Source organism: Penaeus vannamei, unplaced genomic scaffold, assembly GCF_042767895.1.
Source record: "Penaeus vannamei isolate JL-2024 unplaced genomic scaffold, ASM4276789v1 unanchor135, whole genome shotgun sequence".
Taxonomy (NCBI): Eukaryota; Metazoa; Arthropoda; class Malacostraca; order Decapoda; family Penaeidae; genus Penaeus; species Penaeus vannamei.
The window spans coordinates 1-15,000 of NW_027213139.1; the positions used below are offsets into that span (position 1 = coordinate 1).

The window sequence follows — 15,000 nt, forward strand, 5'->3', positions numbered from 1 at the left end:
AGTTATGCCAAGCCAAGATGGTCGTGTAAGTTCAGCCGCGTCAGCGTATGGTGTAGACACGACCTGGGGACAATGACAGGGCATCATCTACGTAACGAAGCCAAGTTGAGTGCCTGCCGATTATATATCTGAAATGGTCCCTCTCCAGCGTCTCCATGAAGAGGCAGGCCAGACCTGCGCTCAGAGGGGACCCCATGGCGAGGTCGCTGATTTGTTGGTACTCTTCCCCAGCGAACTCGAAGAAGCCGAAGTCCACACACAACTTAACGATGCTTATGAAGTGGTTTTTAGCAACGGAAGTTCGTCATCTACCATGGAGCCGGTGACCCTCTCGACTGCCCGGATTGCTCCATCTGTGGGTACACTTGTAAAAAGGGATTTAACGTCAAAACTAACCAGTGTTTTATTTCTGTACACAGACCATGCAGACGTCTGGTGAGGTCCGCGGAGTACTTCAGGTGAGAATCACTGATGACTCCTGAAAAGTAAATCGTTCATTTTATGTATATAGTCAGTCTTATACATAACAACAATACCCCCACCTCTGTCAGCCTGGGTGATGACGATGGTCTTCTCGTCGCGGAGGCCCTTCAACGCGGTGACATATCTGCGAAGGCTCGCCGGCGGGCGTGACGACGCATCAGCCACAAAGCTGGCGGTAAACCCTTGGATGAACCCTTTGTCGACATCACTCGCGGTCCAGCGGTGGTTCGACACAACGTAGTCTATAAGGTCCTTGTTGTCCAGCCCGGTGCTGAGTTTGAGTCCAAGGGAGAGGGCTTCTATTTCCGTCTGGGTAAGACGTTTGAAGGACATGTTTCAAAGAAGATCACTACGTCCAGCTTTTGACCATCTGCTCTTGCTGCATATGCTGATTTCAACGAAAAATTCACTCTCCCGACTATGTTTGATACCAATTGTTAAATCTTTCGTTTAGTTAAGGCATTCAACATCTATCTGACCTCCTATAGATTAAGCATTTGTTTAATCGAGTTTGCAAACAAATATTTTTTCTTTATTCATTACCTTTATTTGAATATCATTTTTTGGGTAGGGAGAAGTCATTTCAAAATTACATCTTCTTGTCCTTTTCATAAGTTTTTATTTTACTTTCATGTGTGTGTGTGTGAAAAGAAGGATTTTTTTTTTTTTGTGTGTGAACAATTATGAAATGAAACAGAATACGACAGAACAGGAAAACAAAATTTCCCAAAAGCGCTTTCGCTTTATTGTTTCTAACAGGCAGATATTGATCAATTCAATGTTCATAACCTTACCTATGATTTATCTGTGTTAAGGGGATAGCGAAGGAAGCGGAACTAGCTCAGGCTGAAGTATATCAAATACGATATATTTCTAGTCTTCAAAACCTTGAATTGTTGCTATTTCTGCAAGGTCAGTCCCTATTCAGCGTCCTGCGTGGAAAGACGCCTACGAACGCGAGAGAAGGTTGAAATTTGTACATTTTCTGTGTCTGATTCAATATTGTGTCTTTTTATAAAGATTTTAAATTTATTCTTTATTATGAAACAGGTAAATGCTAATTAGTTTACATATTCATATCTATTTTCTTCCATGAACCTAGGCCTAACTACTCTTCCCTCCTGTCAATCCAGTCGAAGGATGGCGTGTCAGCGAGCGACTGGACTTCAACCGTCTTGTAAATTGGGTAGAAGCCGGACTTTCCCGTTCTCAGATTGGTTCCGTGCCAGAAACCGTCGTGATAATTGCGATGCCTGCTGTAGTAATGCACAGATCTCACCACGCGATCGCCCTTCTGGAGCGCGATCTCTCTGCCGCTGAGAGGGGAAGAAAGGAAGGGAAAGAGGGTCAGAGTGAGGGCCTTTTCTGGATGAAAGAGTGGAGGTCTTTCTGTGTTGGATGTGATTGCATATTTTTTTAAAGGAGGGGGAGGGGGAGAATTTTATGCGATTATGTGGTTTTGCATATTATATGTTGATCTTTTTGAATAGGGAAATATGCACCATTACAATTATACATATTTAACTGTCTATCTATCTATATACATGAATATAGATACATATTTGTATATTACATACATACACACACACACACACACACACACACACACACACACACACACACACACACATATATATATATATATATATATATATATATATATATATATATATATATATATATATATGTATCTATATGCACATATATATGTGTATATATATATATATATATATATATATACATACATATATATATATATATATAATATATATATATATATATATATATATATTATATATATGTATATATATACATATATATAATATATATATATATATATATTATATATATGTATATATATACATATATATAATATATATATATATATATATATATATATTATATATATATGCATATCACATACACATAAACACACACACACACACACACACACACACACACACACACACACACACACACACACATATATGTATATATATATATATATATATATATATATATATATATATATATATATATATATATATATATGTGTGTGTGTGTGTGTGTGTGTGTGTGTGTGTGTGTGTGTAGATGTATGTATATATACATACTGTCACCGATATAATTCAACCGGATGGGTGTTCGCCTTGCACCTAGGCCCTAGCTGCTGCCTTCCTTCCGACATCGCACCTACTATGCCTGAGCCATGTTTGCCCAAGAACTTTCTCCCCCTCGAACAATTCTGGCGAGCCCCTTTGTCCCGGCTGGAAGAACTGACATGGCGAACTCGCCCCTTTGTCACGGTCGGAAGAACAGGCACCCCAAAACACAGAAGCAGGCACCTGCCCAGGACAGGAGTCGCTGGATAAAAGGACGTCTTGGCAGGCAGACAGGAGAGACCGAGCAGACAGGAGAACAGGAGTAGTCGCGGGACAGGACAGCTTACCCTCCGCCCTCAGCACCTGGGGCATGGGGTCTTTCGTGGGGGTCACACTTTTACCATCCCCGATGAACCACCTCTACGCCCCCAACTTCTTCATACATACATACATTCATATATATATATATATATATATATATATATATATATATATATATATATATATATATATATATATATATATATATACAATGTAGAAAGAGCGAGAAATGCACAAACAGGCAGACCCACCTTCGAGGCGTGTGGGGGAACCTCGCCTCTACCTCGTGGGCGCCCTGGAAGTGGAAACAATAAGGCAAATCCAAGGAGAGCAACTTCCGCGTGGCGTCCGAGTGGAGGGTCTGCATGAGCTCGTACGCCAGCCTGCATATCTGGCCGAGGGTGAGATTCGAGTGTAATGTGGGGTGGTTGCAGCTAGATGAGATAGGATATAGGTTAATAGATTATATTGTTATCATTATTGTTGTTCTGGTGTTTAATATGTTCATTTTTATTGATATGTACTAGTTTATCCACATCCGCTGTGATTTCAAAGATAACCTTTAGGACCCTTAACTTGCTCTTTCAATACAAGATTTTATCCCTTTGTGATTCTTTGCCAAGGCGAACAATTGATACATCTGGAATTAACTATCTTAACACGTACAATCAATGGAATCTTCTGTGGAAAGAAAACGGTGTCTCATATGATATGTAAACACATAATGGATCGTTCTGTAGCTGAATAATAGTTCTATTACATGCTGCCATAAGGATTTGCAATATTTCCATGTGCTTCTTATAAAAGTGACATATTTTCAAAATCTCCTATTAGGGTGTTTTAATAGTCACCTTCGGAAAATATTCACCAAAAAAGTAAGGTCAACTCCTCAAAAATGGCTTCCGCATGCAGAATGGCTGTATGATTTTTTTTTTTTGAGAATTAAAAAAAAAGGTCAATGTAGGCCTATAGACCCCTCAGCTCCTCACGGGCGCTATTTAATTCCAAAATTAACATATTATGGCTCATTTTGTAGAAAAATAAAATATCTAAAACTTCTTTGAGAGCGTTTTTGCAATTTTTGCCTGTGCTTCTTGTAAAAGTGGTCAATATAAGGACACTCACATTGGACGACATGCCACAGACGAGGAAGTCGGAACGAGAGAGGAAAAGGATGTCGGCCATGAGGTACTTCATGTTGTCCACGCTCCCCCTTCGTCCCAAGCTGGCTGACGCTACGCTGTCTTCGTTGAATACAAACTTATAGTTGGGGAATCTGGAAAAGGAGGTTAGATCGTTAGACTGATCGTGATCAGGGTCGCGATACAGCCAACATCCAGGCTAAATTGAGACAAATCCTCGAAATACTCAGCGTTCACATACCCCGAAACGAGGCGTGTGTATGTGTGTCTCTTGGTTTGCACACACACACACACGCTCAAATACACATATATAGGCCTATGTGTGTGTACAACCGGAAACATTTCGGTTGAATATACAATTGACCCCAAACTCTCCCCCAAGTAAAGGGACACACTGACTTCTTCGCTTCCTGGAGGACACCCGGGTCGTCTGTGGCCAAGTAGATCCTGCGAGTCGTCACATTCGTCCCTCGAACCTCCAGGTCGTCGAAAAAATCGTCCACGACCTCCATGTATTCTTCCAGTTCTATGAATCTGGAGTCGTGGCGCAGCTTGTCTGTTCTTCTGACTTGTATCCTGCAAGTGCCAGCAGTAAAGATGGTGCCGGGTAAAGTTACCATAAAAGCTAGAATAATATCAACATCGAGGAGACCTCTGGTAGTAATAATCACTATGATAATGGGACCTGGATGAATAATATCGATTATAAATATTATTAGGGATGATAGCAATGATGATGCTACTACTAATAATGTGAAGATGATAATAATAATGGTAATGATGATGATAATAAGGAGAAGGAGGAAGAGGAGGATAATAATATTAAGGATAAGAGGGATCAAGAGAGTAACAGTGACAGCAATAATAATCATTTATAAAATGTGATAACTGAATCAACGATAAAACATAATGATGACGGCAAAAATGGCGTCATCATTAATGATGGTATTAATCAGAATATATATAACGGTATTCATAATAGCAATAATAATAAGGATGTGTGTGTATGCATATATACATGTGTATATATATATATATATATATATATATATATATATATATATATATATATGTATATATATACATACATATGTATATGTGCATGTCTACATATGTGTAGATGCATATGCATATATATATATATATATATATATATATATATATATATATATATATATATACACACACACACACACACACACACACACACACACACACACACACACACACACACACATATATATATATATATATATATATATATATATATATATATATATGTGTGTGTGTGTGTGTGTGTGTGTGTGTGTGTGTGTGTGTGTGTGTGTGTGTGTGTGTGTTGTGTGTGTGTGTGTGTGTGTGTGTGTGTGTGTGTATTCATATTTATATTTGTATATATATATTCATACACACACACACACATACACACACACGTATGTATATATGTGTGAGTGTGTGTGTGTATGTATTAACACCCACATATAAAACACGATTCCCGAACATGTTCTTCGTCGAGCCCGAGCTCAACCAGGCACAGTGAAGTCTACAATAATATCAGTTTTATTTTGATAATAGTAACACTACTAATATCAATGATAGAGAAAATAATAATGATAATAGCAATAACGAAGATCATAATAATTATGGTAATGATAATGATAATGATTATGATAATAATAATGACGATAAGGATTATAATAATAATGATGATAATAATAATACGTATTAATAGTAATGATTATCATTCTTATTATAATGACGAAGATAATGGTAATAATAATAATGACAATAATGATGATTTTACTAATGATAACGATGACAAAACTAATATTAACAGTAATAATGACTATGATAATAACGGAAATATATCTAACAGCCATAAAACCAACAGTAATGATACCAAGGAGAAAAGCAGAAAGAAAATGATCATCACGAGATTCTTCACTTTAAAAATAACTATAAATAGCGGCCACACGGTAATAATGCACAATTAGCAATATTAGAGGAAAGGATGAAGCAAATAAAGAAGTAAAAACACACCCCACAATAGGACTCTCGAAGCCTAGACGAGCCCCTAGCTTCTCGACGTACTCCTGGAACCCTTCGGTCATCCTCATCGCGTACTTGAAGAACTGTCCCATCCACCAGGCGAAGGGGTCGCCGTGGACCTTGACGAGGCGCTGGCCGAAGTCCCGAGGCACTGACCGTGGGAAGTAATTCGGCCGTGGTTTGGGTTTGTCGGAGTCGGGGAAACTGACCACATGGGTGTCCTTTGTGCCTGGAGGAGAAGGAGCTTGTGCTGCCATGCTTGATCTCTTATTTTTGTTTATAGAAAAGGGAGAGGAAATAGAAAGGTGGAAGAATCGAAGGAGGGGATCAATGTCATGAATATACACGCGCAAATAGGGAGGCCTCAGTTCCTGTACTAGGAAAAAAAAATCTTTTCATTGTCATTTTCATCTTCAAGTTGCTGCTAAGATTTGAAGATGAACAGGGAAGGCGGAGACAGAGTACAGTGAGATAAAGGGGTTCAAGAGGATGACAGGGAAAGGGGGAAAGCGAAAGAGAGTTAGAGAGAACTGTGAGCAAGAATCAGTGTTTGAGTGCTTAAGTATATGCGCACACACAAACGCACATACCCATGCATACTCTCCGTTCTCACGCTATCACAAAGTACTGCTGAAACGCATAGAAATTCTCTATCGTGTACGTGAATCGGTTCATTCAAGAGCTCTGAACTTGGTATTATTCAAATTCTAACTGTTGAATAAATAACCTCTCCAATAGGGCCTCGAACCCTCACTTTGCAGGCAGGTAACTGTAGACGAATGCTCTACTGGAGAGGTTATTTATTTATCATAACAATGCGGTAGGGCGTTGCTCCATATTTCATTCTAACTGTTGTTAGCTGTTGTCAGTCAGTGTTATTCGCGCTCTGACAACGAAACTAACTACGGTTTTTTGAAAGGATGTTCGTTAGTGTTTTTGATCAAAGGACATAAATTCTGATAACCAGAATATCTATGTATACATACATCCATCCATACATACATAAATAAATATATATATATATATATATATATATATATATATATGTATATATATATATATATATATATATATATATATGTACATATACATATATACATATTCATTTACATCTATGTACATATATATACATACATAAATATATATATATATATATATATATATATATATATATATATATATATATATATACATATACTAATATATATATATGTATATATATATATATATATATATATATATATATATATATATATATATATATATATATATATATATATATATATATATATATATATATGTATGTATATATATGTATGTATGTACATGTGTGTATATGTCTGCTCTACGGCTGGCACATACACACACACACACAAATATACATATATATAAATATGATCACACACACACACACACACACACACACACACACACACACACACACACACACACACACACACGCACACACATATATATATATATATATATATATATATACATATATATATATATATATATATATATATATATATATATATATATATATATATATATATATATACACACACACACACACACACACACACACACACACACACACGCATATATCTGTATATATATGTATATATAATGTGTATATATATTATAATATATATATTATATATTATATACATGGGTAGATGTGTGTGTGTGTGCATATATATATACATACATATATATATATATATATATATATATATATATATATATATATATATATATATATATATGTTAATATAGATATACTTATATACATATGTATGTATTTATGTTATATACATATATATAGATATATTCATATATATATGTTATGTATATGCATCAAAAGGGATACAATAATGATGGGATTTAAGATGATGATAATATTAATAATAGACAACAATAAAGATAATAATAATAAGAGGAATGTTGTAATAATAGTGCTCGTAGTAGTAATAGTAGTAGTAGTAATAATAATAATAATAGTAATGATGATGATACAAATACCGATAATAATAACAACAATAATGATAAGAGGGATTATAAAAGCAATATCAATAGTGAAAATAGTGATAATAATAATAACAATAATCAACAACAAGAACACATGATAATAACAATAATAATCATGACAGCAATAATGATTACAATCATAACGATATTGATAGTCACGATTATAATAATAATAATAAAACTAATAAGAAGACACTATAGACATCACTCTGGCCACCCACAATCTTACCTGGCCACGCAATGCTCGCAATGCTCCTATTATTGCAGGTACAGTTTTCACTAAGGGGGAGAAAGTAGGTACCCGTGCTAAACTCCATTTTCGATTTCCTTTCATTAACGATGAGCGTTCTCTGTGTCCCGTATGCAGCAAGGAAGCAGTAGCTAAAATGGTGAAGCTGACTGCCTATTCCTCGTCCCTAGAATGAGAAATGTCAGTGTACGATTTTAAAATAAGTTTCAGAGGGGGAAAAAATAATTCGAATTTATGTATTTTTTCATTTATCACATGTGTTTCTTCTGCTTCGTTAACATCTGAGATCATTAGCGGTGTATTCAAATTAAAGCGACAGGGTGGAGCTTGGGCCAAAACCCCGGTTAAGGATGATATTTTTGTTTTGTTTTGCTTTGTATGTGGAAATGGTCAAAATGGTCAAGAAATCAGGGGTCATGCAGCACTAGGCTAAAGTATTGTGGCGGAAAAGGTAGAAATTAGTCAACAATTAACACAAATTGTGTTAGAAGTCAAAGGCTGTAAAGCACTGCAGTTTACTACGTCAGTGAAAAGTGTTAAAAGGGAAGAGCAAACGGAGTACCAGCGCCGTTCAGGACAGATACACAGCCAGCCTCACACCTTAGGAGACGGACAGAAAAAGGGAATGAAGAAAAGAAGGAAAACGAAAGGGGAAAAAGAACAGAAAATTAAAAAAAAAAACGTGCAAAAGAGGCTGAGGCGAAGGCTGAGGTCCAAGGTAGGGGTTGATCTCTTAAGTTGGGCCTCAATGACAAGACCGACCAAGGGATTGGAGGGTTACGTATTCATCATTATCATTATGATTTTTATTACTATTATCATCCTAGGTAGAAAGAAAAGTCAGTAAATGAAAAGTTAATAATTGTATTATTTAAAGCTGTAGCATTTTTTTTTATCTATAAATCTATTTATAATATATATATATATATATATATATATATATATATATATATATATATATATATATATATATATATATATATATAATACGTGCATTGATATGCATGTGAATATACATACACGCACACACACACACACGCTCATATATATGTGTATGTGTGTGCGTGTATGCATGTATGTATGTAAATCTATCTATGTATTTATCTATCTTTCTGCCCATCTATCTCTCTCTCTTCCTCTCTCATTATATATATACATATATATATATATATATATATATATATATATATATATATATATATATATATATATATATATATATGCTGCGAATGCGCGTCAGCTGGTGTCAAGGTTGCGACCCGAGTGTTCAGTCTCTCCCTCTTAAGATCCGCTGTTTTTCCTTTTGATATGATTATGATAAAATAAACTGCAAAATTATGTAGACTTTAAATAATTATGATTGATTGATTTCCTTGTTTTCTGAATGTTTTCTTGAAAATATGTTCCCGCAAGTACAGATAAGGAATTACATTTATTAAATAAGATGAAAGGATGCAATTGAATTAGCTACTCAAGAAAACTGACACAGGATATTTAAAGATAAATTATATTGTGTTAATACTTATTAGGTGACCTTATGTGCTGCTACACAAGTGACATACGACAAAAGATTAAAGTGATCAATTTCATCTTAATAAATAATTAAGAATCACAATAAACAAAACACTATTGTATTGTACAAAAAGCGCCAAAGGAACTCAGTGCTGAAGCCTAATTGTGATTGCACACGCTGGACAACCTTCACATACAATGGGAGTTAAAGTTGGGCATAATTGGCCATTGCTCTTTGACCTATTCTTGTCGTGATAGACGGGGGCCTCACCGGGATGCGATCGATGTTTCATTTTCGTGTAGAAGTCTTCCATTAGATGGTGATGCATCGTTGTTCATATTCTTCTCCTTTGCAACATCCGCTCTCCCTTTCAATGTTACCTTTTGCAATATTCGTGCCTTTGGTGATTGTTCCCAAATGCAACGTATGTTCCTATTAGTGTATTGTGCATTGCCATAAGCAACGTATGTTCCACTTGGAGCTGAATTGCCATATGCAGCGAATTAGTAGCTCATCTTCCGACTCTAGGTAACATTTTCTTTCTTTTGTATAATCCTTTGCCATTTGCAACGTGTATTCCGTTTGCTATATTAGATATAACTATATGGAAAGTGCGTTCCCCCTCGTATTTCAATGTGTCTTTAACTGGTTATTGATTTCATATCTTTATCAGATGTACTTGTGTTGAACTGCATATTCGTGTGCAGAAATAGTTAAAGGTAATTTAGTAATTTCAACGTGATTTAGTAAATTCACTTGAAGATATTTACACATTCGCGTGATAGCGTCGATACTATACGTTGGCTAGTGTCTTTGATCGCCTTTATGGTGTTTTCTGTCGAGAAATTTGTTGTTAAGCCAACTTCGGTTATGCTGTTACATTTAATGAACGCACAGCGGTGTGAGTTGCAGCCCTTTACAGTATTCCAATTAGATCTTCAGTTTGTAAAGACATAAATCGTAAAATGGTGTTTAACCCTTTAATAACACCTGCTGACGTCACTGGAGAGGGCGTGGAAGATAATTCTCCTGAAGAGACGACGAGACGTTGCAAATCGACCTTTGATATCAGAAGATCGAGGTGGGAAAGCAACAGCGCGAGACGAGCAAACGCGACTCGCCCAAATTTGACTCAACTTGTGACTCGCGATTCCAGCACCAACGGCTGGCCCGCCTTTCGCCTTGTCCAGAACTGTGCTTTTATTTACTACCCTCGTTAAAGTGAATCCCTTGATGTATATGAATAACACTTTTATAGCTTTTAAATTCATTACAAAGTTACTGTATTTTAACTGGAATAAATACGGTAGGTGTAAACTGACCTTAGCGACAGGTAGATTGCAAACGAGTTTCTTGGCAGATTTACAATCCGCGGGATTCTGCAACGCGTGGATCCGATTTTGCACCAGACTGGTAAGTTTCTCCGCCTCACTCTTCTGCCAAGCGTGAAGACCGGACTCTTTGCGAAACCTCCAGAGGTCGGATTGCGTCACGCTGTGTGAAGGAACATCGTCGCATCTTTGAATACACACACACACATATAATATACATACACACATGTATATTTGCATATATACACACACAAATACATATAGAAAGACACACATCTATATCTATATCTATCTATCTATCTATCTATCTATCTATCTATCTATCTATCTATATATATATATATATATATATATATATATATATATATATATATATATAATGTAAGTATTTATGAGTGTGTTTGTTTATACTTGTATTTATTTACATATATATTTATATATATGTATATATATACATATATACATATGTGTTTATATATATAACGAGGGAAGGAGAGAGATATGTGCACACACACACACACACGCATATATATATATATATATATATATATATATATATATATATATATATATATATATATGTCTATATATATACATACATACATACATATATATATATATATATATATATATATATATATATATATATATATATATATATATATATATATATATTAAGTTATAAAGGTGATACTGAATTATTTAAATTATCTAGCATCGTGTCATGTGCAGAGTGTTTGCGATGCGAGTGCTCACAAAAAATATGACCATATGGTCCATGTGGTTAGCTAGATATTATAGATGAATATTATAGCTTGTTTTAGGCTTGCTTTTGATAGACTCTGAATAGTTATAATAGTTATAATGTTATAATAAGAACTGTTGGACATCATAAACCTGATCAAATCCAAACATCTGTAATTCACACAAAGAAAGTACCTGAAATAATGTTTAACATCCTCGATAACATTGATGAAGTTTTTCCGAGTAGTTTCGCTTGCTGCTTGAGTCTGCAATCGTCGGAGCTGCGCTAAAACGAACTGCCTGGTGTGGTAGACGTCGCTCTCGACCTGTCTGAGGAGCGCGTCCGTGTTCTCGTGAAATCTGGGACCCGTGTACGACTCCTGTGGTTTGCTCGTTCCCGCGAAGGCGAACTTTTGCTCCTGTTCGCTGGTCGTCGTGTCTAGGAAGAAACAAATGTATGTGTTTGGGATGCTATTCACTGGATACTTTGAAAATAATAGCAATGTAATTATGACGGATGTACTATTATAAACCATTTTAATAACTTCAATTGGTATCTAATTCAGAGAATGAAAGAACAATTACATAACGGGGAAAGATGAATTCTTCAGGTGAACATAAATGCCGGTAAAACTAACCTGTATGTGTCTCTGGTTTCCTTTCATCTCTAAGTGGTTGTAGGAATAGTCTGGAACATTTAATACTATAGATCAATCTGTTTATAAGATTATAAACCTATCATTATCTCTCTCCGAAGAAATTAATAACTCATAGCTGGAGTGAGATGAAAAAGTTGTGTGCCAGTTTCTGTAAGATGCAAATATCCGTGTTTGAGTTTTTGTGAAGGTGTGTGTATGTTAATATACTGAGCAAAGTCTAGTCTAAACTTCATTTTAGAATATCTACACTCAAATGCAGAGACATAGCTTGTATGTATAAATATGTACACGCAGACTCTCTGATTAACTCTATGTTTGTGCATATGCGTATGTGTATAAGTGAGTGTTTGCTGTTATGAACCATACAAGTATATATGAATCATTTAAGGCTAAAGAACCAAGGGTGATGCCTACACACTCCCGGATCCGCTGAGATGGAGGACTGACTTCGGTACGAGAATCAGCAGTAGAATCAGGAGAAAGAATTCCAAAACAAAGAACCGATGAAGTGTTTCTCTATATACCAGCATCGACGTCCTGAAAAGAAGAAAAAAACCCAGTTCATTCAAAATCCTCAGTTACGGATTTTATTTCATTTTGCGTTAATGAGTGAGGTAGTGGCAACTGTACAAAAAATACAAACATATATGTGTGTGTGTGTGTGTGTGCGTGTGAATATCTATCTTTCCATCTATCTATCTATTTATCTCTGCATATAAATATATGAATATATATACATACACACACACACACACACACACACACACACACACACACACACACACACACACACATATATATATATATATATATATATATATATATATATATATATATATGTATGTATATATATATATATATATATATATATATATATATATATATATATATATATATGAATATATATGTACATATATACAAATTTACATATAAATAGATAAATATTTATATATATTATATATACTAAGGCTGCTTGTTATATAAACTGACTGAATCAGAAAATTACTCTATGTATTATATTTCAAAATATTATCTAATGGATTAAATCACAGAATAAGGTACACACAAAACTCATTAAAGTAGGAAAGAAATATTAACTTAACATTAGCTTATCTCTGGCAATATGCCTAGATTAGATGCTTACATTTTATAGTCAAATTGTGCCTTTGTGTATATATTTGTGTGTGTAGGCATCCAAGTCTTCTGCGGGCCTGCATGCAAGTATTCGTGTGTAAGCAAAAGTATGCTACCCACTGTACGGGTGTGTATGTATGTGACTTAAGTAACAACATAATGAAAGGAAGGAAGGAAAAAAGGGAATTCCTACACATGTGAGTGGACATTATTTTTTTGTGCGCAAACTTTTAGATACAAAAAGAATTCCCACAAGCACCAAGAACCCCAATTAATAAGAACAACAAAGAAAGTATACAGTAAATAAGTGCATATAACAGCAATGTAAACAGACACATCGACATGGCTTGGTGAATTGGATTACAACGCGGCACTGCATCTTATCAGCAGATTAATCGAGAATTGATACTTTTTGTCGGCTGCACCTGCAAACGACGGTGCCAGGTGCTCTCACTGGCTGTAAGGACCGTCTGATGGGTCTGCCTTTCTTCGATATAAGCGGAAGGTGGTATGTCAGAATGCTATGATATATAGATATGATATACTGTATTCATTGGTAAACGTATAGCCAAATATATAGTTATTTATCAAAATATGCTTACCTATTTCTCTTTCTCCAAACGCGCACACTAATACACACACACACACACACACACACACACATATATATTATATGTATATGTGCATATATAAATCTATAAACACACAAGCATGCATATATGTATCTGTATGACCATTGTTACACAGAATTGTCTCAGGCGATACTGATGCATCGATACTTGAAAATTGGCTTCAGCGATTCGTCGAAGACCGGTCTCAGCATTAATAAATGCATCGCCCATACTTTATTGTAGAATAGTATCCTAAAGAATATGTAAATATTTGATCTGGATGAATGATGTACTGTAAAAAGGGACTGCAGCGGAAACTTTTTCAAAATCATGCGTGGATAATTCCATGATATCTATAGCATAATAACTACGATTTCAATATTACTATTAACATGTACATCTGTGGCACTTAATGCGTGAAATAAGAGCATAAAAAAGTCATTCATCAACACATCTTGAGCGCAAGCGAGCGAGAGAGAAAACATACACACTTACAAACAGATATATAGATAGATGTAGAAAGATAGATACAGAGAAAGCGAGAGAGTGAGTCAGAGAAAAAGAGAGAGAGATAATTAAAAAGGAAGAGAGAGAGAATCAGAGAGTTAGCGAATGTGAGACAGAGAGAGA

The 15,000-nt window shown here is 35.3% G+C and overlaps 1 protein-coding gene across 1 annotated transcript in view; it reads right to left on the reverse strand.

The window, feature by feature from the left end:
• Window positions 1-1,214: 1,214 nt before the first annotated feature.
• The window catches only part of LOC113823028 (alpha-(1,6)-fucosyltransferase), a 14,473-nt gene continuing 687 nt past the window's right edge, over window positions 1,215-15,000 (reverse strand). The window contains exons 2-11 of the mRNA XM_070119391.1: window positions 13,040-13,162; window positions 12,605-12,654; window positions 12,162-12,405; window positions 11,214-11,385; window positions 8,358-8,544; window positions 6,089-6,326; window positions 4,448-4,624; window positions 4,032-4,182; window positions 3,158-3,297; window positions 1,215-1,799 (exon numbers count right to left, since the gene is read on the reverse strand). Coding sequence (XP_069975492.1) covers window positions 1,592-1,799; window positions 3,158-3,297; window positions 4,032-4,182; window positions 4,448-4,624; window positions 6,089-6,326; window positions 8,358-8,544; window positions 11,214-11,385; window positions 12,162-12,405; window positions 12,605-12,654; window positions 13,040-13,162 — 1,690 coding nt within the window. The 3' untranslated portion in view covers window positions 1,215-1,591. The remainder of the gene's footprint in view (window positions 1,800-3,157; window positions 3,298-4,031; window positions 4,183-4,447; window positions 4,625-6,088; window positions 6,327-8,357; window positions 8,545-11,213; window positions 11,386-12,161; window positions 12,406-12,604; window positions 12,655-13,039; window positions 13,163-15,000) is intronic.